Raw genomic sequence first — 26850 nt, 5'->3', positions numbered from 1 at the left:
TGTGAACGATGTGGTTCTCGATACTGTGTACAATGAAGAGATTGTTACATTGGAAATTTTCTACGATGTACAGAATTTAAATTTTATTGCAGATTTATCACCAAGTTGACCTATTTTTCATATTTTTATTGAAGATATTATTCTACTGTATATTGCAATGGGAATCTATAGCAACGTCGTGAAATAGAATCATGAAAGATACGTTGACAAGGAATTTGTTAATATTCAAAGCGGTCATCTGTGTATTCTCATGTCATTGAGTATTCTCATTGGTCTGAGTTAGTATTCTAGTATTCGAGGCAACAAAGGTCAATGGCGTCCATGCTCGTAATCGATAATATAGTAATTACGTTCCGATCTATGTAGATTACATCCTCTGAAAAATGCTATCCTTGATCGTTTTACGAGCATCGAAACTTAACTCATTCAAGATCGAACAGTGAAGATTTTAATCGGAAGGGTAACTACATTTTTGCAAGGTTCCAATAAAATAAAGGTTCTCTTGAGCGAAGAATTATACGCAAATGGAAGTCTCATGGAATGCTTGAATCCAACACTGCTAGAAACGACGAATGGAAATAATTCAAGTTCGAAAGCATCAGCTGCAGGCAAGTTCCTTTAGAGAAGGAACGTCTTAGAGAAGAGACAAATTTATCCCAGAGCTAAATTAGAGTATATCACCAAAGTATGATTATCAAATTTTAATAACAGGCAAAAGTTGGTCCCTCTTCTGTTGCGTGTAATTCATAATGGAACAATGAGCGTGAAAGTTTCTTTGAAACTGATAATTCTACGAGAACTAATGATCAAATTTCTGAGCACTGCTTTACATTTGATGAAATATTAATGCAGTCAGCGAGGTAGACTGTCTCGTGGAATGGCATGCTTGGTAATTATGTTTATTTCTTTAAATGAAACTATAGAATGTTTGGTATCGACATTTTCTAATACTATTTCGGATAATCATCATTTTTGACCTTTAGTCTACTGGTTCGTTACGAAAAAATTAAAAAAAAAATTAAAACATCATTTATAATATTTCCCTTTTTTTGTTAACCTTTAAGTGATTGCAAAGGGGCTCTTTATAAATATTTCTTTCGAACGTGACAGGATTATCTATCTTTCACGATGAAAAATAATCAACTGGGATATTTCGCTTGCTAAGAATTCTCATGGGAGTCACGGTTGTTGTATCGTGAATAGAACAAGTTGATCCTTGATCCTCGACACCGCAATTCGTCATGGGAGATCAAACCTCTCATAGGAACGCAAGCGACCCTATTAATAGCCTTTACAATGGTTATATTTATTTGCAATCAATAAGCGCGCGGAACCCTTTTGTTATGACACAATTGAATATTATTCTTCTTATAATTGTTGTATTATTAATTATGTATTATTAATACTGATTCATATTATCGGGAAAACAAATGCAATAATATTTTGACAAATAAAGCCTTTGCTGAAATTGAATAATTTCATGAGAATGAATAATTATTTTATATAAGCATGCCATTAGAAACTGATCTAAAATTAAAGGATTAAGCTGAGTACCTTGGCCCACCCCAGACAAACCTAGTTACATCAATGACCATATCGAAAAACCTGGACCACTGGAAACCATAAAGGATCATAAAATTATCAGAAGACCATCTAAAAATCCCACACAAGCACGTCTTTGAAAATTCCCGAAATGAAATTGTTCATCGAGTAATCGATATATACCTGTATGAGTACACTTCTTATGATTTTGATGACCTTGGCAGTTAACATGATGCTCTTGACAGTGATAACTGGAATGATACGGTTGTCGTTGCTGCTGATGTTGGCTGATGGGCGATTTAAGCACGCTCAGCACCAGGTCCTCGTGAGACGGGACGATCCTCGTCAACTGGCGGCTCTGCCTGAATAATGTTTCCTGTTCACCACGGTTCATCCTGCATCCAATTCGTCTACGTTGCAGATAAAATCCCGGATACCATTCGTGTCTCCCTCGACCCGGACCGCTACCTAGCATGGCAGCGTGCAGCATCCCGAGATTGTCTTGCTGTTCCAGCGAGACCAGCTTCCGTTCAACTGTCGAACGACCGACCGATTGTCCTTTTTGTCCATGGTCGTCTCAAGTCTACCAACGCGGCCACACGGTACACTTTTAATCTTGTCTATTATCGCCACGAAAAGCACCGTAATTTAAAAAAAAAAAACACTGATTTTCATGAGTCAACACCCACTATTTTTTAACACTTATCATCTTGTTAGTGGACCATTTTTATGAAAATGAGAAGAAGGTTTAAGACATTTTTAATCGATCAGTGGATAATCTTTGGTTTCTATGACACTCGCAATTTTTAACACTTCGTGATTTTATTTTGAATATTTGTAACGAGGACGAAGAAAAGGTTATTTTTAATTTTGATGATCTTTGATGATCTTATCTCAAACTTATCATACATCTTTCAGTGCTGTTTATCTATTCCTTGGACAGCTTTTGAAAGAGCAGCTTCAGGTCTGCCAGAAATGTTCGAGGAGTAATTAATTTAAATTAACTGGATGATTTGAGGTCCAAGTGCCCCATTACTTTAATCTTTTATTATTATTTGTTATTTAAAGAAAACTTCAGAATCCTACTTGCCCTGCCCATGACGAGAAAGGATGGAGATGAATTCTCTTTTTGTACTTTGAATTAATACCACGTAATCTACCTAATGGTACTTCCAACTTTCGACTTAGAAGTTGGAGAACCACTTCTATTCTCAATGGACGTTCCTTATGGCTCAAGGTAAGGAAAAGAACAGCTTCTTCTCGATTGATGATATCTTGTGTCTATCGCAGGATTTTGAACATCCGAAGCGTTCTTCTTTTCCTTCTGGACGATCTCGAAATCTTGGAGTACTTTTTATTATCCACTGGCTGAACTTCTCTTCCCTCTTGCAAGCTCCTCGTTATCCGAGCTTCCTTCGCTTGTCTTTCGAGCGTGTTCCCTAAGGAACGATTAATTCTCGTTGCATACTTCGTCGCTTCCTTTAACCGCTGGCAATTTTTTTCTTTTTTTTTTTAAACTCGGGTTCGCAAAAAACGATGAAAATACTGACCGAGGAAGAACACTGTTTCGAATGTTCCTTTTTCTTTGAACCTGTCGAGGGTAACAATTCGAAGAGACTCACCTGGAGACTCTTTTAAACGGATTACACCTCTTGCTTTCCCGCAACAACTTCAACGACCAGATTGGCATTCTCGAACGGTCCTGGATCCCCTCGTCGATCAGAGCCAACATTCGATCCTCGAGCCTCGTCTCGAGGGTCTTTTCACGATTTCCAAGCTGTTCCTCCTCTAAACAGCCACGTGTCAATCGACAAGGATATATATATATTGTCAGACTAAGAGTACGTTTTCGTGTACTCCGAAATTGCTCGTGGGATCGTAATCAAAGACGAAGGATTTTCTGAAACATTTACGGAGAAACTTTCGTCTGTTTTTCTGAAGCGTTTCACTCGAAAAGTGAACCGGAGACCGAAAATTTCAGATACCAAAGTTTCCTCGTTCGCGCGATAACGTTCCAATTGAAAGTTTCCAGAACGCAAACCAGAACGGAAGAGGCCTAGGAATTCTGTTCTATTCCGTTCAGAATTTAAACCCGATCCACCGTACCGTTTCAATGGTGTCCCGCATATTCCATGTAATTCTTCCAGTTGAAAAACGAAATATTTCAGCCTGGTCCTTTCATAATATCTTCAGCGTTTCGTATTTCTGAAGGAAGCATCTACGAAACCCTTTATCGATTCCGGTAAAAAGCTTCCCTGTGTCCTTTTCATTCGAAGGATTTTCTCGAACTTCACGAGATTCACCAGCCGACCCGTTCATTCTTTCCCCATGGCGAACACCAGAGATTCGTAGATTATAATAAGGCAATGAACGCGATTTCTCCTCGATCCTTGTCTCAATTATGAGACGATCCTCGCCACGGTAGCTGTGTTTAACGGCCGGGATTACACTTTATGGAGCGGCCTGGTCGGCTGCAGTTTCGCCTCGAATCCACCCCTCGGACCGATAAAATTTTAATTGAAAGCTCCCGCGGCTCTTGCCAGCCCCGTTTGACATTTAAGATCCTGCTATTTCGTTGCAGCTCCGTTTCGTCCAAATCTAAATACGGAGATCGGTCGCGATTCAATTTCGTCCCCGTCTTTTCTACCACTCGACGATCTCACGAAATGTTTGATCCTTTTTTCAAAAATAATACAAATTTTCAGAGATCCTTGAATTTATTCATTGATCCAGAATTCCTGTAGCAACTGATGTTTCAAAATTACAGAATTTTTCGGTAAAATTATGATGCACTTTTCACCAGGAAATTTCACCGAAGGAGAAGAGAAAGAGGAAAGATAAGGAAGAAGTTCACGCACTGTTTCGTCGTTCACTTTGCCGGAAGCGCTGGACGATCAAGATTTATTTACCTTTTTTTTTATATATGGTTCACGCAAACTCATCGAGGGGGGGGGGGGGGGGAGGATCACGAGGTCGCGTGGTGGAGGTTGAATACGCGTAATGTGCTCAGGACGACATCCCGCAACCAACTGTGGCTCTTAGCCACCCCGTAGTTCCGCCACCCACCGTAACCCCGAATAGCAGTGACTTGGCGCTTGCTTGCCACGCCGCGCACCCTTTTACGAATCAGAAGAAGTGTTTTCGTTCGGTTAACCCCCTTGGCGCGAGCCGTACACGCGAAACGTGTTTCGACACTTTCGTTGTTTTCGAATAGACTGTCTTTCAAAACAATTAGTCATAGATTTTCAAACGGTAGTTACGATTAGTAATAATATGTAATTCGATAATAACAAATGTTAAATAATAAAATAACTATTCAATTTAATTTCGTACGTAACAGATATGTTATTTTAAAATCAATGACATTATTTAAATTTTTTAAGGTATTATTATTCAGTATCGTGAACTGATCATGCGACTATCGTAATATGGACGTATCATGAATCATAATTCATAATTCATAAGTTATATGAAATAAAACTGATATAATAGGAAAATCGAAATGTGTTACATATTTAATTGTCTGTCGTTTGTATGAAATATGCAAAACGTATGGAATATGGCAGATATTCATTTGCATAAATATCCGTTGCAATTGCAATAACATTTTTCGTGCAGGAAATAAGAAGCCCCTCTTCGTAATACCAATTTGTATAATTTACTCACAAAAAAAGGGGCGTAAATAAAAATTGGTCAATATTCGATTGATGATACAATTGTAGGACTAAAATGTTTCTTTTTCTTTCAGTCTAAAAATGATAATTTCATTTTCAATTTTCCTGTCCTTTCTTTTCGTTACCTATATCTAAAAATCCCTCAGGAATCCCCAAAGGTGGCATTGCACGCACTTTCCTCGACACTTATTTCCCTTTCGACGATCGCCAGGAAATTTACCGTGATCCGAGAAGGGTTGCGGGACACTTTAACGATTCCACAGGGACTCATCGCTCGTTTATCCAGCGACAGAAAAGAATTTTTGATCCTATGGTCAGAAATATGATCGTGAAACTGACGGAGAACATCGCCGACATTTAGAGCTAGTACGATGGAAAGAAAAAGTGTTTCTCCCTCCCCAAATAACCATAAAAACAACCCCCGAAAAAAAATACTTATCAAATGTGAATTTGTGGCACAAGAGCGAGATATTCATATTGAATGGTTGAAAAAGAACGAATCATAGTATTTATATTTTTTCAGAAAGGGTAAGTTCATTAAAAAATAGTAATGTACAACATTTAAAAAAATCAACTTTTCATAAAATGCTTTTGAATTTAAATAAAATATCACATAAACTGTTGATTTTTTAAATATTATATCTTAATACTTTTTCATGCAGAATGAAAAGAATACGCGGTTCCATTCAGAAAACCTTGAAATCATTAACACCATTTAATTTTGTGTATCCTCCACCATTATAAGATTGACCCAGTTGCAAAGCAGACTCTGTATTTAATTCACTTTCTGAAACTGTCAAATAATCTTCACAGAAACGTTCTAATTTCTCTAAAGTGTACAAGATGCATGTACAACGATATTTAAGCACGGATTTACGTAACAGAGCAGCAGTATAATTACGAGACAAATTGGTACGATAAATAAGCCGCTCTTTACGACGGACGTTCGAGAAAACCGAAATCCAAGTTTCGACGTGCATACTAAACTCGTCGATATATCTAAAACATAAAACTATAATCTGGATCCACAATGCGATTTTATAATGAAAAATCTTCTACACTAAAATACTAATGAAAAATGATGATAATCAAAAAATAGGTAGTTGTTTAAATGAGTAAATGGAAGAAGGAAGAAAACGTTGAAATAGCTAGAAGAGAAACGGAAACAGAGCCCGTAGTTCAGTCATTCATCTAGCAGAGCAAAGCGTGCTTAGTCTTCCGTTTTACGAAAGAACTTTTGCTGTTCACCACGGCAAGAGTTTCAACCATATCGCTCGCTCGACTGCACTTTACCCAACCCCCCCCCCCCAAGTTTTCGTCCCGTTGACATCCACCCCCTCGCACAACGACTACGGTGACCTCTTCTGAAAGCGTTGAACCATCGTTCCAATGGTCCTTGTTTGAGACAAGTTGGAAGGAAAGGTATCGGGCCACGATGAATCGAAAGATCGAGGACACAGACTTCTCTATGTAATTTTATTTTCTCGCTGAATTCAATAAGTGCACAAAATAAATCCAATTTATTAACAATCACCTCTGCTTGTTACTTGGGCGAGCCTTTTAAACGGTCCAGTGCAGATGAGAAAAGTTTTATTAACTTATGGGAAGGGTTAATTGATTTGATTAAATATTCAAGACAACTGTCAGAAGAGAAACTGATGAATGAACGATAAAATGAAAAACATCGAACGCTATTTATCGAGAGATAACTCGATCGAACAGGCGGAAATTTGATCGTTCTTATTGGGTTGGGTCTTCCCTTTCACGAGAACAATCGAAAGAAATGCGTTATTTGCTTCGTGTGTCAGTCGTCTACGATTGAACGAAATTTTTCTAATGGATTTCGCGTTTTTCATTTAAGATATTGTCAGCTTGGTCGACGGTTATTCTCCCGAGTCTTAATCAGTTCGTTAAGTGGCAGTCTCGCAAGCAGGTGTATGGGTTAATCAGGGCATAATTACGGGAAGGCGAGGGTAAATTTACAGCGCGTACAATTCCGTATGAACACCGGCGTCATCATTGTAACGTTGCTCTAAATACGTTTCTGCAATTATTTCTAGTAAAACGTAGACACGCGAAGTCCCACATCAGTCACATTATTAGAAGCGAATTAATAGACTAAAATATGCAGCAACTAGTTATTAAAATCTATTCCTGGCAGCAGTTCAATAATATCAAGTTGTTGATAACATAAAAGTACATGAAAATACTAATTACAACACATCAATTTAAAGCTCAAACTTTACTGAAAGTACCTGCACTAGCCTTTCATTAAAATTATTCAAATATAATGGCTGGTCGCCAATTATATCAACAAATTCCTGTAACTGTAAACTTCGTTTTCAGAGGTAAACAGTAACCATTCTACAAGATATCGCCTATTGAAAATCTATTGAAAAGTAAAGGTAAATCCAAAGAAACTTCGACAGCATCGTCCAAGTGACCTGACAAAGGTGCAACAGACAGAGTTGGGAATATTGGCTCGTCATGTCGGCCGGCGTCGAGTCGAAATGGCAGGGTAAAATTGGCGCAAGCATCGATGCATAAAAAGCTTCAGGACCATATATATATACCCTCTACTTCCTTTTCCTCCTGACGTACCCCATTTATGCTTTCCTTACCGACTTTCTCGCGCCTTTTTCCCTTTCGAAGCTGCTAGCCTGGCTCGGACGGTGCTCTCCTATAGCGGCCGGATATCGATCCCGTCCACTCTATAAATAGAGCCGCGGGTCGTTCAGGGTATTTAGCATTTCACAACCAACTACTAGCTAACTATCGTCATCTGCGTGTACCGTATCGCGAGTCGTGACAAACTGGCGTTACGATATTTGTGCCAGTATCCGCGGATAAACGAACGCTTGGAATGCCTGGTCACTGTAACTGCTCTCTTTTACACCATTCCTTTTGCTTAAGCAGAAGAATCGTTTCATGGTGGAATGGCTCTTTTGTGGTCTGTGTTCTGTTCATTCATGATTTTATGATATCTTCAAAAATTCAGCTATCAATTAACAGTAAAACTACCGACGTTTGATGTACACTTAATTTTCTTTATACAGTTCTATCTGTTCATCGGTGTTCGTATCAATTTTCAAAGTGAAAAAATATATTTTCCAAGAGCAAACGAAAGAAAGTCGAAATGACCCTGGTTCGCGAACCCAATCGACGTGGGAATGTATGCATGCGTGCATTGTTATACACGAAAATTGTATACGTCGTAGAAAACGTATCGCCCGAGGACTTTAGTTTTTGTTCCAAATTCGGCGTTGCAAAATGTGAGAGTTCGCGTTAAATTCAGTTGAGCCACAGCTCGTTCGAACAGTTGTGTTTGATCTCAAACAAATCCGCGACCTACTCTAACCGTTCTTCCTTCTTGCTTATTTTCTCATCTACTTCTCTCTTTCTTCTTATACATAACGAAGCTTTTTCTCCGTTTCTTCTTTCAAATTTTTGCGAAATAGAAGCACACTGCCAAATTAGAAGTGTAAAGAAAGCTCGAGAGGTGGTTGTTATTTCTGATGCAGGTTCTCTGAATAATAGCGTTTTAATTTCGCAGATTTCTACCCTCTAATGACGATGGCCGGATCAATTATGATCCAGACTTACGAGAGATAGAAACAATGACTCACAAACTTTTGAATCAATAATTTTCATGTATCGAAAATTATAATATTTAAAGAAACGGCAGAAAATTTATAAAATGAAATTTGGTTTTACTCTATGGGGTATCATAGTTTTTCTTATCTTTCCTCAGAAAATATACTGGCACCGCAAAAACCTGGGACTACGTAGCCAGCAGTTGAAGAGTTAATTAGCTTAATTCTAACTTTGTTTGCTTTGATGATCAAAGCAAACGTGAAGATCTGGCTGTCTATGATTCCATCGTTGAAGTAGAATAAGAAACAGACCACGTTTTCATATAGAATTATCCTCTTTTCTTTCTTTCTTTCCCGGGAAAGATGCATTTCACTTCGAATACAATGGGTGCGAGGTCAGCTAGAAGATGAAGTAGCACGAGGAAAAGTAGCACTTCACGGGTACTTGAGTACACAAACAGGTCGCTAATGGGCGCTTCTGCACATTTCTATTTCGGCGAAACTAACCAACTGGTTCGTATTCTTTCCACGGCGAGAAACGATCGACGCGGAACTTTCAGTGGAAAATTGTGAAAAGGTACGGGTCGCTTTTCAACGGCGTTCGTTCGGAAAAATTCGTTTGCACCAGTTCGAGCAATTAGGGAGAGATTCCTATCCGGGTACATTTTATTAGCAAGGAACTAGTGGATTCCATGATTGCTCGTTTTTGAAAAAACTTCTTTTACAGAGGGAATTAATCAAATGAAACATTTGAAAAATGTATTTGATTTGTAGCTTTTTTTTAGAGAAAAGGGGCAACCAGCTATATTAAAAGAGTGAAGAATACTTTTATTACTTACTTTCAAAAATATAGAATAATTAGGTTATTATTTCGTATTTTTGTTATAGATATTTTTAATAATTAATGAATATTAGAAGAGAGATAAACGAGAACTTTGGTGTTAAAAGGTGAGCAACTGTTATTATGAACCGTAAGATACATAAATTGGCTTTGAAACGTGAAAGAGATTCTTTGATGGTTGGAGAAATTTATGAAAGGAGACAGAATAAGAAGGAAAGGAAAGAAAGAGGATCAAGGAAAGCACATTTCTTCGTGAACCCGCTAATGGACTCGTCAGTAATCTTACCTAGCAAATCCTACCTTACACGCAGAACGTTAAAGCTACAATGCAGAATTTATAAAGGCCAATGACGAAATGAGATTGAAAAATGAAAATGGAAAAAACTCTCGACTCCCTGACGATTTCAATAAACAAATTAGGAAGCATTTTAAAAAAGCCAATTGATTATTTCTTCACGAAAATTGAAGAAATATGCTGCCAGAAAAAAGAATTACAAAATCAAAAGACCTGTGAATTATTCCGTAGTTTCTATAAACGAGCACAATGCATCGTTACAAATGATTTCACGTAACCTTTGGTAGGAGATTGAAAAGAACAGAAACTAATACCAAGCACTGGAAACTGATTCAGGATTTTTCACAAGAAAGCCGTAGCTCGAGGCAGCGCCTTGATATTTTCCTTCGAAAAATCTTCGTTCGGACGAAGAATTTCCGAGAAATTTTCGAACGCTTTCATCCACCTCTATTCATTTCCGTCCGATAAAACATTCATTACCCACGAAATTGTAGTTTAACTCTGCCATTTCGTGTTACGAACTTAACGCGTGATTCATGCACTAATCAAGATGCAATTTATATCATTAGATATAAATCAAAACTATGATTTATATCTAAGCGATTGATTTTATTCTCGTTGAAATAGAAATAGCATACGAACATCATTCGAAGGAAGCATAAGAAGATGGTCAAAAGAAAAGTTGACAAGGTAAAAAAGGGAGAAAAGTGCAGAGCCGCAAGGCGAACGCAACAGCGAGAAGTTACTTTGTAACATAGGCTAAACCGGTGCCAAGGGATGGAAAGAATCGATATTCGCACACGGTTCGATATCTCGCGGCAAGGCCACACCACGACCCTTCTGCATTATTGATGCTTGATGGACGGCTTTTATGGAATGGGTGTCTCGCTGTTTGCGGATCACCAAGCCTCGCGTGCTGTCCATCCTGTGTGTCACAATAATTTTCTCGCTGCGCATGGCCCTCGTTTTCCACGATGACACGTGCACTGTTAACCCACACACGTATCTAATCGAAGAATTAACAGGTTACCAGCTGTCTCTTCTAACTTAACGATCTACTCAACGTGTTGACTGCTATCCAATAACATGTGCTACCAATTTAACCGACAATGTGTCAAATAATTACCACAAAAATAAAGGGGAAGCATGTTGAATGAACATTAATATCAAAAGATCCTACGTCTAATCTGAATAATTTTAATTACATTTTAGAAATTCTATAAAAGGTTATCTAATTATAATAAATGTTTTATAATTTTGTACTGATACTATGAAATAAAATTTACTTTTTTCTCACTGTATTTATTCTCGATCATATTAAAAGGCAATTTCACTGGAAAATCCTCCGCGAAGGAGCTTTGCTAAACGTTCAAGAAGAATTGCAAGACGAAAGTAATAGGTGCCATTGACACGCGAGCACAAAGCATACGGCACAACTACTCGTTTCCTCGATATTCTACGCCAAACTTAAAGCGAAATCCTTTTCACACGATATTGGAATCTCGCAAGTCTATCGTGCCTTCCTATCGAGGCAATCACGGCAACGGAACGTGTTCATCGATAATGCTTTCTGGCAGGTTGGCTTTTTCATCTTGAACGCATTACACGTTCAAAACAACGATCACAGAATCGCTTAAATATCCTCATTTCAGTAGCATTTATAGTAATTAAAAAAGGATTGATGGCCTTCGGCCCCTGTATTGTAATTTTTTTCATTAAAAATTTCTATCATTTTTATAATTAGTCACGATCGATGAAAAATAATGCTAATGTTTATCATAATATTTATCCTACCTCCTAATCCTGTTCCCATTCTCCTATATCCATTTTAAATATTATTCTAAAGCTGCGCAAAAAATTGTATTTAATCTTAAAAAAAAAAAAAAAGAGGAATCCACAATTTACCGCAAGACCAACGTAGTTAATTACTAGCAGTTTGTCTTAAACGTAACCGTGGAAGAGCTTCAGTGTTTTTTTAGCTTAAAAAGAAGTAGGTTACAGGGTCCTGGATATAGTACGACAGAAAGAGACAGATGACAAAATGGGCCGCCAAGGTGAACGAAGAAAGGGAAACGTAAATGTGCACTTTTCATATGTGTCGTTATAAAAAAAGAGAGAGAGAGAGAGAAAAAATCGATATTAGTAGTTAGCATGCCCTCTACTCTGTCCATCTCAACCCGATACATCCTTCACATTTACTTCTATTCTTGTTTTCAGTTATTCGCCAATGCTTCTCCTTCGACAGAATCCGTTCATGACCCCCAAAATAATTGCACTGAAAATTCTGGACATTTTCAGAAATTCCAAATAGATAGACTTTGCATCCTTCACCCTAACAATTTTTCTAACAACTCGAGGAAAAAATTAACAAAACATTGTGCATCAGGATGGCAGGTTTTGATTCGATCTCGTTAGCGAAATTCATGTCAAGAATAACATATCGGGCAAAACCTTCAACCGTGACTTTGTATCAACTGTAATTCTACGCTTGTTATATTGATAACAGCTAATGCAAAGGTGGCGTGATAATAAACGTCAAGAATAATTTCTTCAGGGTCACACTTCTATACGTCTATCTCGTCTCGGACAAAAAAAAAAATTCATGTATGACGAGACCTTGAAGAAGGTGACATTGATTTAGGAAAAACCGTATCGAATTTGCACTCCGTAAAGGACGTTGAATAATGTAGGCATTCTTAAAAGAGCATGTTTCTGAAAATGTTAATTAGTCACACTTCTATATAACATCAACTTTCATCGCACAGTTTCTAGTTTATCGTTTTTATCAAGCGACTTGCCTCGTGGCATACTTTTTTATTTTTATTCATTATCTGATTTATGTTAACAGAATCGCTCGAGCGAACGATTGATAAACAAATACATGCGAATATGAGTTGATACAATGATTTTTTTAAAATATTTATTTTGTTCGTAATTCGCTTCTGACAATAACTCACTGATAGCGTTGTATAACTATATTGAAATAAACGCCCTACGTACCCTTCAATTCTACGATGACCCTATTCCAAGTATGTCCCCTTTTAGAGCATAAAACGTCGTTCCAAAGCAGTATACATACTACTTTCCCGTGGCAGTTTCGTCTCGCGATAGCGTGAAAGCACGGTTATCATCGACTAAAACATTTCTCACGCGAAGAATTTCTACCTACACAATGTAATGTAGAAGGGAGTAGTACACGCCGTGCAAGGCGTCGCATGATCCAATTTAAATAATTTGAATAGCTTGACACGCCAACAATCGCCTCACGAATATTCCCCAGTTGATCTACGAATTACCTAAACTACTTAATTGCACACCGCACGATTTTTTCAAACACGTGGCAAAAAAGAAGTGATCGATGTTAGAGATAAGAAACATGTTATCTCGTTGCAGGAAGTCTTTAATTAATATGTTAACTGCAGGGGAAAATCATAAAGTAAATTCAGAAAACGTGAAGAAAATTTTTAGTAGAGTTAAGAGAAAAAAATTAAGAAGATCCCAAAATTAGATTTGAATTAGAATAAATGAATAATTAATATTTAGTGAAACTTATTAGCTTCAAGGTTCCCAGTCGAAACGGGAAGAATTTTAATTACGAATGAAAATTAGGATACAATTGCACCCCTCTCTAAATACTGAAATATTAATTGTTAGGTTATTTACAATTAGGTTCGAGAAACGTGTCAGATTTAGTGTGGCAAACACCGATCGTGAAATTCGTAACAGTTTCGTAATAAGCGAAAGGTCAGCACAGTTCTAATGTTATATGAAAGCAACAAATGGCGACAACTTTACTAAAATGTGAATTGCCAGCATTAAAGGGCGTTGCGACGTACAAAATGATACCGTGAACGATACACGCCGTAATAAGTAAATGGAATCTAAACATAATACCCAGAGTTAAATCCTCGTTTTTCTTTACAGCAAAACCTCGACTTTAAGGTTTATACTCTGGGAAAACATAAAAATTTTGTTATCATAGAAGAATAGTGAAAAGACAATTTTGAAATAATAGCTATGTTTATCGCTGAAAGCACTTTAAATAAAAAAAATATTCCTCGTTAAGAATGATACCTTTTAGTATTGAATGATAAAAATGCAAAAAGGAACAAAATATATTTACATTTTCTGCACAAATTCAATTTTAAAAAAATATTATTTTTGTAGAAAAGAGAAGCTTAGTCGATACTACTGAATTTATGACTGTGGTACACCAAACGGTAAAGAAAATATCAATGTTTCTTTTTTCAGATAGTAGGAATAATATGGGAGAAAAGGGACTCCCTTTCAAAGGTTTCCAGACGGTCATTAATCTTTATAGAAGGGTGCTAAAGTTGGAAGCAAAGGGCGTTTTTTTAAAATCAAAAAGCAGTAAGATATCGTGCAATTGTGGGAAAGTTTCGAAAATCAGAGGGTGAACGTTGAAAAAGGTTTATGATTTTCATGTAATTTTTATCAGAAATATCTTTCAGTATTATCAATAATTTCATGCACAAACACTCTGTAATTTTACCTACAGAGTAGGTATCCAAAATTTTGTTAGTCAAAATTTTGGAACACCTTGTATAAGAACGTACTTTAAATTGAAATTGAAGTGTTTGTATAGATGTCATTAAGAATATGCATAAACCTTTGAATAAAGAAAAGCATTAAGCAAGACAGAGAATTACAGATCTCTGTACGAACTCTTGGTAAGTGATGCAGCCAGAATATTGATCAGACGAAGGAGTACAGGTCAGTATATAACGCGCCATCTACTTGGAGATCGGCTAACTTTCTCAAGAATTTAATTAATAATTTTTGCAAAAACCGCAACAAAATATATTAATTATATAATCTGTCGAAATAATATTCTTTTTGTAAAGTTACCTAGTTCCCCTTTGAAATTTTGAAAACTGAAGTTCTGAATTAAAAATAGTTTAATAAATTTTTAAAATAATTAAAATTTGTAACTCATAATTAACTAGCAATGATATCTATTTTTTTAACGATACTCTCGTGGCTGGAATCCTTATTTTATATCTTTTATGCATCAGTCTTTCAAAAAAACACCGTATCCCCGATATTTATTAACTGACAGTAAAGATTGATGCGAATGCATTGTCGGAGAACAATATAAGAAGCAAGAGCAATAAGTCGTTAATCTGTTTTTGATATATCGTCGATGGAGACAGCATCCAAACGAAGCTGCTTAAAATAAAATCCTTATTTATTCACGAACGTAGAACGTGCGCTATCGATCGAAAGAAAACAGATTTATATTTTCATTCATCGTAGGTATTTGCTTCTTTTTTTAATCGTATAGCATACTGTTATCGATCATGCCTGTTTCCCATTCTTTTAAGAATGGATCAGCTCCAAGAGTAATCCTTATTTTTAAATATAAAATCTACTTACACAGAGAAGTGGTAGAGGAAGCACTTCCAGCCGGTTGGTCGCTCCAGGAAATTGTAAACTTGACCCTGGAAGGTAGCTTTTCCTGCACGTCGATGTTCTTTCACGTGGTAACGACCCTCCCACGTGCTACGATCGCCGCCGGTGCTAGCACCCAACAGTAATCGTGGATCGACACCTGAAAATTCAATGAAATTTTGCGATTTGAACCCCAAAATCTAATATTAATCCATCTGTTATCAATGCTATGTTATTATTGCAGCAAATAAAAATCAACGTCCTAAGTAAATATTTTAAAAATATATAAAAAATAATTCGTAAAAGATAGAAATCCCGATCGTTCGATTTGCACACAAATCCGAACACAAACGACACGGTGTAAATAATCCAATTATTCGGCGAGTAAATATCGGCCACAGATGGACTGTTAACCGATGGAAACAATCTGATGGAGAATTAAAGTTTGTTACGCGCGACAAAATCCGATATTCTAACCGTGCATTGGTGATTAATAGCCTTTCACATCATTTCCCTCATTTTTTTTCTCTTTATTGTAGCTCGAGTAAATTTGATGCGAATCTCGGGTGAATCCAGATCGGTCAGAGATTAGTGGATGAAAAATGTAAATAAATAACGTACAAGAAAAAGATTAGAAAATATAAATAGCAATAGCAAAAAGAAAAGACAAATACAAAGTTTCTCTACAAAATAAACCCAAAATAATTCTAATGAATAAATTTCATTTCTAACGAATGAATAAATTTTCTTGTTTAGGAATGAATAAAATTTTATTTATACCAAGTATATTCCTATCACTGATATAACTTGTACGAAATTTTTCCTCACACCATCGCCTAGCAATCTAATCGTAACCAGAACCTAACCCCTGAAATGTTTCCGGTTGCAGGATATGACGTCATCTACCCTCCCAATGGAAGCTAAGGGTAAGTCGATCCTTCATCGTCAATATTTCAACCATACACATTGGCACGGGTATTAAAAGGATCAGAACCTGCATTCCCACTTTTAAAGGGCATTTCTTATACTCAGAATTTTCACCGCAATAAAAATGATAAATAATATAAAAATCCATTACTTATTCTTTACAATAATAACCCTTTTAATGAAAAATAATAATTTTATACTAAATCCACTTTGGATTCACTAAATAAATACAAAGACACATAGAGTAAAGGAAACATAGGTGTACAAACGAAAAGACAAAAGATAAAAATAATCATTAAATGTCTCACCTCCACTAAAGGTATCATTGTTGTCAGACTGTAGTGTGACACTGGTATCGGATAAGGGCGACGGAGTTGGCCTTAAATCCGATGGTGGTTCCAATCTCAGTAAATCACTTCCGCCATCTCCACCGCCCCCATTTCCTTTCCCGACCTGTACAATTGTCACATTCAGAGGTCCCCGGTTACCTGTCGTAAAACAGAGAAACCACGATGAGCCCGGCATCAAAGACACCAGACGCGAACATCGCGCCAAGGCTGTGTTAATCTCTCAAATGAAAGGAAGGGAAAGAAACAGAGATTTGTGTTTATCATTCTCTATCAAATTCGAATACTTTTTGATCGTTTAATTTATTAGCTGGGTTACTTTTTCCATTTTTAAGAGGATTTTCTGTTTATGTGGAGGAGGAAATTTAGCAGTATTTAGGATGATCTTTTGGGGATAGAAACCAATCTTTACAGGATTGGAACATGGTAATGGAGTTGATTGAATGTATGATTTCGTTTAGAATAATCTGCACCGGAAGGAAGTAAAACCGGAATCGACGGTGAATTTTATTAACAGAATTAAGAACACGGGAACAAGCGATAGTCATCTCGGGAACGTTCCTAAGTGGTAATTAACCTCCGTTTTACCGAGCCTCGAGTAACTTATGCCAAAGTCAAATTCATTTACACACTAATCAATTTACTTCTATTACTAATTTCATTAAAATAAATATAAATCTGATATTAAATTATTTTATATTTCATAAATCTCTTACCCATTATTTGAATGCCTAAATACAAGAAAGTAAGATCGGCTAATTAATCTAGAATTCATTAACACGTGTGCCGATCAATTGACATTTGATCGAACTTAAGTGGACACGATCTGGTTTAACTAAACTCGATCGAACTCCGTTCAAGCTTGCCGAGATCAATGATAAATTGAATTCTAACTTGATTAGGATCAACTTCAGCAAGTATATAGATTAACTATAGCAGATCGAATCTAATACAACCAAACCTGAACAAGAACGTGACCCAAATTGAAAATGTTTAATTTCGTTCAACTTCTGTTAAACTGTTTAAATAATAGCAAGTTTGTTTCTAATTATCTTCTGATATTTTCATAATTGTGATATCAATATAACAAATTAGTATGAACTAAAAAAAAATAATTGTCTTACCTGTTCTGGAAGGTGGAAGTAGCAATCCTTGAACCTCTTCGAGGGGCATCGCCTGTCCGTGATGATCTCGATAAGGTCGATGAGGTCGATCTTTCATGCCTCTTGGCGAACGCGTTATCCGCGTTCGTCTTTGCTAGTTTGCTGGCTGAATGGCACCAGCAACGTTCGTTGTTGGAAACTAGGATCGAGACCGAAGTCGGGAACAGGTCCGGGAGACAGGATGAGTCCTGAGGGACTCCTGACGATGACGAAGGACGGTGGTAGAGCGTCATCGCCCCGCCGTCGTCCCTAAGACCATGCCCGGGTCACGAAGTACCTCCGATTGTACAGCCTCAGCCACTCTTTACGAGTCTTATCCTCCTCGGCTCTGTGAACAAACACAATATTCAAATATTAGTTTAATTTTAATCGAGTTAACGATTTCAAAATTCCAAATCTAATTCATATTTTTTCACTGTGCAAGCAGATTTTCAGAAAATTGGTGAAAAATTATCTTTAGGATAGTTTTAGATATTTCGATCAAAATTAATTTCCATAAACATTGATATTCCAACCATAAAATACAAATTTCATTCTAAATATAAACTGTTGTTACTTTTTGCTATGAATAGAAGAGAGGAAAATAAAATTCCATCGTTCTGGATGACATATTTTTCCACTTTATTTCGCTGAAAGCTCGTTCGAGGTTGCATTATCGATAGCACTCGTTAAAGTTATAGTAAATGTTACATGAGGCAAATATATATGTAGCTAAGCAGCAAGGATAATACGTACAGTGTATGAAACAAGTATTAGCACACCTAGTTTCATTATAACAATTGTATTTAAAGATTGAGAGACTGTGATATTATAATAAGTAGAGTATGACACAATATACTATAATAATCTTAATCTGATTTTAAAAAAAAAATCATTTTCTTAGGTTTGATCATTTTCTTCGATTCAATTCTGAATAATCATATCGGAAACGGGTGTCTACGTTAGAGTACCTATCCCCTTAAAGTACTCTTTCCTATAGAATTTGAATCGTCGATCTCAATCGACCTAACCGTTCCTCGATATTCCCGTCTATAGACAGAGTTTCACGTTTGCATATCCCTGACCAACGAAGCGAGCATAGGTACACCAAAGTGTTTGCCCACAGTACACATTACGTGCGTGTGAAATAGATCGATGGAAAACGTGTCTCGGTTAGTGGGTCTAGTTCAGTGGAATTACACAGTAGATCGTACACAGTAGAAACATGCGAACTGTTCAGACCGACTGTGACCTTATTGTTACACATGACATTCCTTTTTCCCCGTCTGTCCTTTCATCCAACAACCCGTTGACACTCGTACAAAATAACCGTGAACAATTTCCAGTATTCATTCATATGACTTTTCCCTCATTTTTCCAACAATTCTTTTTCTTCTTTTTTCTTTCAAGTACCATCGAGCGAAATTTTATTTGATTTTAATAACAGATGATTTAATAAAATGTCTCTTGAAATGTATATCGCTCGTGGTTCACCCTGACAAAGATATTGTATCGAGGAGAAAATGTCGCAAACATTCGTGATGATTCTTTGCTTACATTAATCATTTCCCTGCCACACACCATGACGTGGGGTTCCTTCTCTATTTTATTTTTCACCCGACTGTTGCGTTGCAAGGTAATTTATCAAGGTACCTCTGGAAAGAAAAAAATTCACGACAGAGCTTGCCAACACCCCCTGACCTTTAATTCTGAGCCCTTCCATATTTACGAGAATTTCGTTTCATGTTTCGTTATCTGTAGGACGAGGGTGTGAATCAGCATTGCAAGGTGAAAACACGGAATTTTATATCAGAAAAACGATTAAGGTCGCAGACTGTAACATTCGCATCACGAAATATATTTTTTCAAAGTTCTACTACAAATCTGAATTTTCTCTTCATTTTCATTTAAATTAATGCTATTATATCTAGAAAATTTTCTTGCGTTATAAAAGGTAAATTGATTTACCCTATTTTACCTGCAGCTAACTTTCGAACTGTTAATATGAAAGTTCATTCAAATTGGTCTGGAGATAATGAAAAAGTAGCGAAAAAGATTAACTTTAAAATTAGTACATCGTTAGTTGCGTGAGAAAAAAAGATGTGAAATAATGAGAATGAGAAGATAACGATCTACTTGTGACCCTCTCGTTTCTCTGACTCCTGCCACGTTTTGCTTGTTCTGCGTACAAAATTCATACACGAGACCATTTCACAGAATGAACTTTTGTGTGAAACGTTAAGTTGTAGTATGACATCATTTTTCGACACCTCGTATATTTTTAACAAGTAATTATTTATGAAGAAATTCTGAAGAATAAAGCAGCCGGGTATAAAATGCTATACATCCTTTGATACTCTGTAGAAGAGAAAGGCTTATTGTTGTTTAATTAAGGTATTCATACATAAAGGTGAAAAAAAAATTCAATGAAGAAAAAAGCTCTATTAAAGGGTTACAAAAAGCTTTAAACGAGAGTGTAAAAGCATCTCATGATCGATGACATATTAACAAGGTAAATGTTGTGACATTATAGAAGCAATCAATAGTATACAAAATTGACAAAAATAGTATAGCATTATCTTGTTAATACTTTTCTAGTATCAAATTAGCATGGATTTAAAAATCGTATTCGGTGTAATTGTTTGATTTATTATTGCGGATGTCGAACAATGTTAATTTAAACGAAACTGTTTTATGACTTCTAGGTGGAGATGTACGTCATGATCAAGGAAGAGGCGCGGTTGAGACACCTTGAAATTAATCATTGAAAAACTGATATTTAAGCAATGAAGCATGGAAAGTAAGCTGAGAATATCGCGTGACACAATGCCCTTTCCTTGCTTTCCAATAAGCAAGTAATAACGGCACAGGAATCTAAGATTGGATATTCAGCTGGCATCGATGAACGATGTGTAGTTGTCATGCTAATCACGAATTCCTAATGTGATTTATTTAATTTTTTATTTCCAGCCCACGTTTCTCGTTTAATCCTACATTACATCATTGTTCAGGTGAGATCTCAAACACTCCATTATTAAAATTCTTAAAATTCTACTGATAATTGTAAGGAATATAGGTTGAGGTATATCCTTGGACTTTGACTCTTCCAATAAATCATTCAGAAAGAATGAAAAATATTTCATTGGACAATAAACGTTTATGTAAATCGAGAAAGAAGAAAACAACGGGATACATAATTAAGGTTTCAAAAGTATCGATTATATGCCAATATTTATTCCAACGCGAATGCTGTATTGCAAAATGTATCAATTTCCACAAATGCATTGTTTAACGGCAAATTATTGAAACGAAAAGGCAGTTGTATCGGTAAACAATATCTGACAATAATATTCATTGTTATTAAATATCAAAATAGTGAATATTAACATTTCCAATATGAAAAGTGTGAAAAAATTGTATTAAGTAGAAAATGGTTATAGCCTTGACGAACAGCCGACTTTTTGATCGGACACGTTTATCTATTCGCCTTATCAGGGCTGTTAACCTAACCCAGTTCCTCTAAACGATGCGCACTAATTCAACGACGACCTTTAAATTTCAGATAAATCCGGGAAAGCATCGAAACGGTGTAGTATATGAAACAAAATACAATGTTCCTTTGTAACGAGGTACATTATTTTCTTCTACAAGAGGAGGATATAATTTTCCTCTTTATTAGCGTAATACCATTTTACTTCGTAATAACACGTACAATTTTCCTTCGTAACAACGTAATTCTCTTGTACGTATAACAGCGCGCTTTTGTTCATAATGAAAAGCAAATGACCGGAAATTATTAGATTATAACAAATCAAATAGTAGATTTAAAGAGGTATAAATTCTAACATGATTTCATGACATAAAAGTAATGCAAAATGCCACCTATGACATATCAATTTAAAGCTTAAAGATTAATAAAAATGACTGTATAAAGGTTTCATTAATATTCTTAATACAAAATTCTTAATTAACCAAATGGTACATGAATTGCATTCTCGTCCATTGTTTATGTATTTTAATAAATTTCGTTATGTAATTCGAAAAGAAATCTATTAACAGTCAGATTTATAGCACGGTTCCTATGAAGCACCATTACCTATACTTTTAATGAAATTACTTATCTCTGCTCGAGGTGCTCTCGCTACGGAAGGATATTAAAATCGATTCTGTATCCTGAATTTTGAACGCGAAACTGAAGAGGATCTACAATAGAATTGAGGAATAATGGAAACTTGAGGAATACGGCACAAAAGTTAGCGTCAGCCGACTGGTGAATTTATAAAAGCCTTCAGAACTCCGACTGTTCATGAATCCTAAGATTATATTTTCAACTGAGGGAAACTCTCGTCAAAAGGAAACGGTTTTCCGACAACTCGTTCTACCTTTGATATTTCTTAACTGTAGAGATTTCATTTCCTCCTCCTTAACCGAGTTAATTTGTAATATAAAAAGAAATTCATTCGATCGACGTAGAAATATTTTACAAGTTACTTTCAATTATACCTATAGAAAATTGTGCTGATTAAAAATTGTAATAATTATTTAGTTATTGTTAGATTGAAGATGAATTCAGGCCAATTATTACATTAACAGAAGTTCCACGTGTGCTCGAATATTGAAGGATAGTAGTATAAACTATTTGAGATCTTTTCAAGAGTTAGACCATTTCTCAGACGCCATCGCTCTTCAGGGAACGATAGGGTATGCAACGATGCTAAACGGTAGGTGTTTCAAAGGAAGACGAACGTCAGACCTTTATCACAGTCCATGGGGATCTCTAAAGTCTACCTATATAGATAGGATATAGCAGAGAAAAGAGGAAAAAATTACCTTACTTTATGTTCTAGCCATCGACAGTAAAACGAATCGATGGAGAAACCAATTATAATGCTTAGAAAAATAAGAGAAAATTTTTAATTACCTGCAGTTAATGATTCAGCACAATCATTTGAATTTTGATTTATATTAAGCTCCATTGTTTCAGACAATGAAAATTAGCCTCGAGAGAAATTTAATGCAAACATCAAGGAGATTAATCGCACTGTCATCATAAAAGAACACCCCAATTATTCGTGTCAATGATGATTCCGTTTCTCGCTTTGTTCGTACTTGCAGTCTATTCAAAGTGAATAAATTATATGGCAAATGCATTCACTTGTGTGACCGAAGAATTATAATTATTAGTTCAACAGTTTCTTGTATCGTATTAATGATAACACAAATTTAATTTTAAATTGAATAAAATTGAAAACTGAACGACAGAATAAATATATATATTTAACTATCCGTCGTTTCAATTTGATCCGAACGAAGTCGAGGATGAAGAATTGAATCTTCAATAGCTTGTAAGTCATTATAACGCATGACAAATTATTATTAATTGAGAGAGTACGAATACTTTCACGATTCATTGTATGTATGTAGGTCGCGACGATGACTTATTACAGAGTCCATCAATCGTAAACGAAAGAATCTATATACAATTAAACAAATTACGGCGAAGCAATCAGTGTGACTCGCACAGGGTGTTGTTAAATAATTGATTAGACGATCGATATTTTTCCAACGCGAAACGAAACGGTAGAATTCATTTGCGAAAAAAGTATGTAATGATAACAGGTAAGTAACAGGTAATACCGTAACTACAGCTGTTCTTCTATAAGTTTCACGAACCATGAAACTATGAACATTGATAAAAATTTTATAAGACTATCTGACAAATTTTAACCTTTCCTTCTTGCTACTTGCCGGTAATTATAGAAGTAGTATCATTTATGTGTATTTCGCTTTTAGATATTCAGATTTTTACATTTGAGTGAACGAATAAAATAATTTCCAAATTTTTAAATTTAATTAACACCGCTGCGTTAATTCACGAACCAACCGACTGGAATACATGTAAAAAAGGGTTTTCATCGTACTTTAAACCAGAGGAAAGGCACTTTTGAATTTTAGCTTACCATCTAAATAAGTTCGTTTCATGATGGCACGTTTCGCGAGACAATATAACGTGACATGAAAAGCAAGATCTACATATACGCGAGATACTTGTCTGTTTATCTTGTGCATAATTATCCTGGTTGAATTTTAGTTGGATACCAGCAAATAAAGAGAAACTAATCCTAACAAAACCGCGGTGGCTCGTAACTACAGCTCTCGTTGCTTTTCAAACACAGATTTGCAAATCCACACATTCGTATCTGAAGTATTTTTCTTCAAACACGAGAACAGAATTAATTTTGTAAAATAAAAATTCCGTTGAATGATTTTGTACTGAATTAAACGTAAATTAAACCTGACGCTTTAGTTGAACAACTAAAATGAATTACAAGACAAAATTTATGTCGATTTGAAAATGTTAATACAAAAATGTAAAATCGCCTGAAAACAAGACGGCATTGCACGTAGTGCTGTTTATACTATCTCTTTCACGCGTATATTAATTCAATGATTACATCATCCGTTCCCATTGCCTATTAACATAATGGAATTCCACAATGTTATTGAAACCCACGTAACAGTGGCATGTGTTTTGAACTTTCGGGCTCAATTACTCACCGAAACGCAACCTTGCAGGTTACTTACCCCCTGTGAGTTATCGACTAAGGGGTAAACCACCGAAAACTCGCACGACAACAAGAATGATGATAAAACCTTCGTCTGCGAGCGACATTAACCTTCATACCCTGCTTTTAGAATAAATTGACCCAAAATGAAAATCTGATATTTAATAACTTCGCCAAAAAATATTTTATTCTCATGATGTAATTACATCAGCGTCTGAATATCATCATTATTTATATGTTGGAACAATTTCAAAACAAGGTGTGTTTGTAATACAGCTCTAAAGATTCTCTTGGGAAGTCACATTTGAAGCAAGAATACGTGCTCGAAAATGTAAACGTTGAAGAAATACGTGACTAATTCTGTTCCGAATCGATGCTTCTACGCGATTTCCATGTAGAAATTCCAAAATTCAAAGAATTACAGCTAAGTTACAGCCACTTTAAATGGAACTGAGTAGAAGGTATAATAAAAAAACTGGTCAATAGGGCGGCGCCGCGCCAGTAGGCTCTAATGGTAATTGTTTCATGTGTTTGCCTTTTAATTATGGCCGAACAAAAGGAGAATGAAGTGCAAAATGAGTTCTACAGGGATATAATCCTGAAATAACTGATTGTCTGTAAAGTACTAAAATTACTAACACCACAGAAAAGAGATACATTTTGTATCTTTAAATGCATTTTATGATGTTCACTGTAGTACCATTATTAAACATAGTTCTATGAAATAATAAAATATTCAAATTAATTCATTTAGTCAATGGAGAGTGCTCTTCTGTGTAGACCATCATGGAACATATAATATACATAAGGTGTCCCATATAACGTAGTACCACTGCCTAGGAGGTGATTCTATATGCAAGAATAAGTCGAAAATGTGCAACAATTTTTGCTTTATATTCGGTTCCATTTTGAAGAAAATTAAATTTGAAAATTTTCTGAAATATTTATTTATATGTTTTGTGAAAGAATTTAATATACAGTCGTATGAAAGCGTTTCTCGACAGAAACAACCATAACGAGAGAATAAGTATAATATTAATGCTACTTTAAATTGTATTCCTTTTAATTATTCAATCATTTTAAATTGGTGGCGCCGAAAACCGACAACCCCCCACGGTCCAAATGTTGAATTATATTTTAAATTTAAATAATTTCCCGCCATATGACGCTTTCAAATAGACGTCATTTCTGTTTACAAAACACCATGTGACGTAGCTGCATGGTCAATACAACCTCAAAAATCAATTGTGCTCGCCATGGTTGCAGACGGATGCATATTTCAGCATTACATTCTCTTTCGTTTATTTCAGTAAAAAGAGAATACTGCTGAAATAGGCCAAATGTATTGAATTCTATTGTCATTAGTAAAGTAATTCATCAATCTGATAAATACGATACGATACACGGCTAATGTAATTATTTATAAATGTATTTTCTTATTAATTACGTAAACATAAGATTCATTAAAAGCGTAATATTTCCTTGTAAGAAATAAATATACAAGAAAAATGTGTAGGTATTATTCTTGTTCCTGACGTTTCATTAATTCTCCCAAATTGTCTGGGCAACATGCCCCCTTAATTACTTTCAACAATACGATAAATATCTAATATCATTTCACTAATATCTCGCCAAAATAGAATAATTTGTAACTCTTCGATTTAACCTTCAACCCCTTAGTATTTGCTGTTATAATTAGTCCCTGTTAAAAGTTAATAGGTAGTGAATATGAAAAAGGGTTCACAAAAGCACCGTATTGCCCCTGTCGTATGAGGACGTCGATAACATTAGCTCCTGACAATGAATCGGTCACAAAGCAGCGACAAAAAGTAACCTTCACCCTTGCCAATCGAATTTGCATTCGGAAGATTCAATGAACGTATTCGCGGAGACAATCGTGATCAAAAGAGTACATAGAAACGCTTACCTGTTACGAGGGAAGTTGTCACGACGTGGAGGCGACGCAGGAGCGAGATAACCCGTGGAAAGTGTCGTTATCCAATTCACATATCACACTGATGTATTCGCAGGTACGGTCGACGATTATTCGTGATCCAGGTCGCATCGATTCGTGCGCGTCGTACGAGGACCTTCGTCGTTCACCAACCTTTTGTTTATCACCGAATCACGAGAGTACAGGACGAATGAAAACAACACTAGGACGGTTTACACCTGTCAACGATGACGGGACACGTGTACCAGCGATGCATACGCGTGCACGTGTAACACAGTGGCGCGTAACAGACGCACGTTTATCGGCTATTGATTGTGCGCGAAAAGTCGTCGAAAAACAGAGGAAAAATGATCACGGTAAAGAGTCGCGAGCTACTACTACCACCATAGACTTTTCTACGGAGACAACTCGTCCTGCGGCCTAACCGAACGGACAACTCTGACAGGAGGCGTACACGCGCGCCACTAACTACCGCGCATCCACTTCCGCGCAGCCCAACAGACAGGCGCGCCATCTGCGACGCAGCAACTTTGAATATTCTTGTTTTTCTGGAATAT

The 26850-nt window shown here is 36.1% G+C and overlaps 1 protein-coding gene across 8 annotated transcripts in view; it reads right to left on the bottom strand.

Annotated features, from left to right (window-relative positions):
• The window catches only part of KCNQ (KCNQ potassium channel), a 51488-nt gene extending 24638 nt beyond the window's left edge, over positions 1-26850 (bottom strand). For 3 of the 8 annotated variants that reach the window (XM_034329932.2, XM_076689447.1, XM_076689461.1), the window contains exon 1: positions 1726-4757. In XM_034329932.2, the coding sequence (XP_034185823.1) occupies positions 1726-2032 (307 nt within the window). In that variant the 5' untranslated portion in view covers positions 2033-4757. Of the gene's footprint in view, positions 1-1725; positions 4758-15342; positions 15518-16592; positions 16773-17755; positions 18123-26266 lie in introns of those variants that run through there. The other 5 variants (XM_034329933.2, XM_034329934.2, XM_076689476.1 and 2 more) reach the window with 4 other exon arrangements.

This window comes from Osmia lignaria, chromosome 2 (assembly GCF_051020975.1).
Source record: "Osmia lignaria lignaria isolate PbOS001 chromosome 2, iyOsmLign1, whole genome shotgun sequence".
NCBI lineage: Eukaryota > Metazoa > Arthropoda > Insecta > Hymenoptera > Megachilidae > Osmia > Osmia lignaria.
Note: the sequence above shows the minus strand (reverse complement) of the source record. Positions and strands in the feature narration are given on the sequence as shown.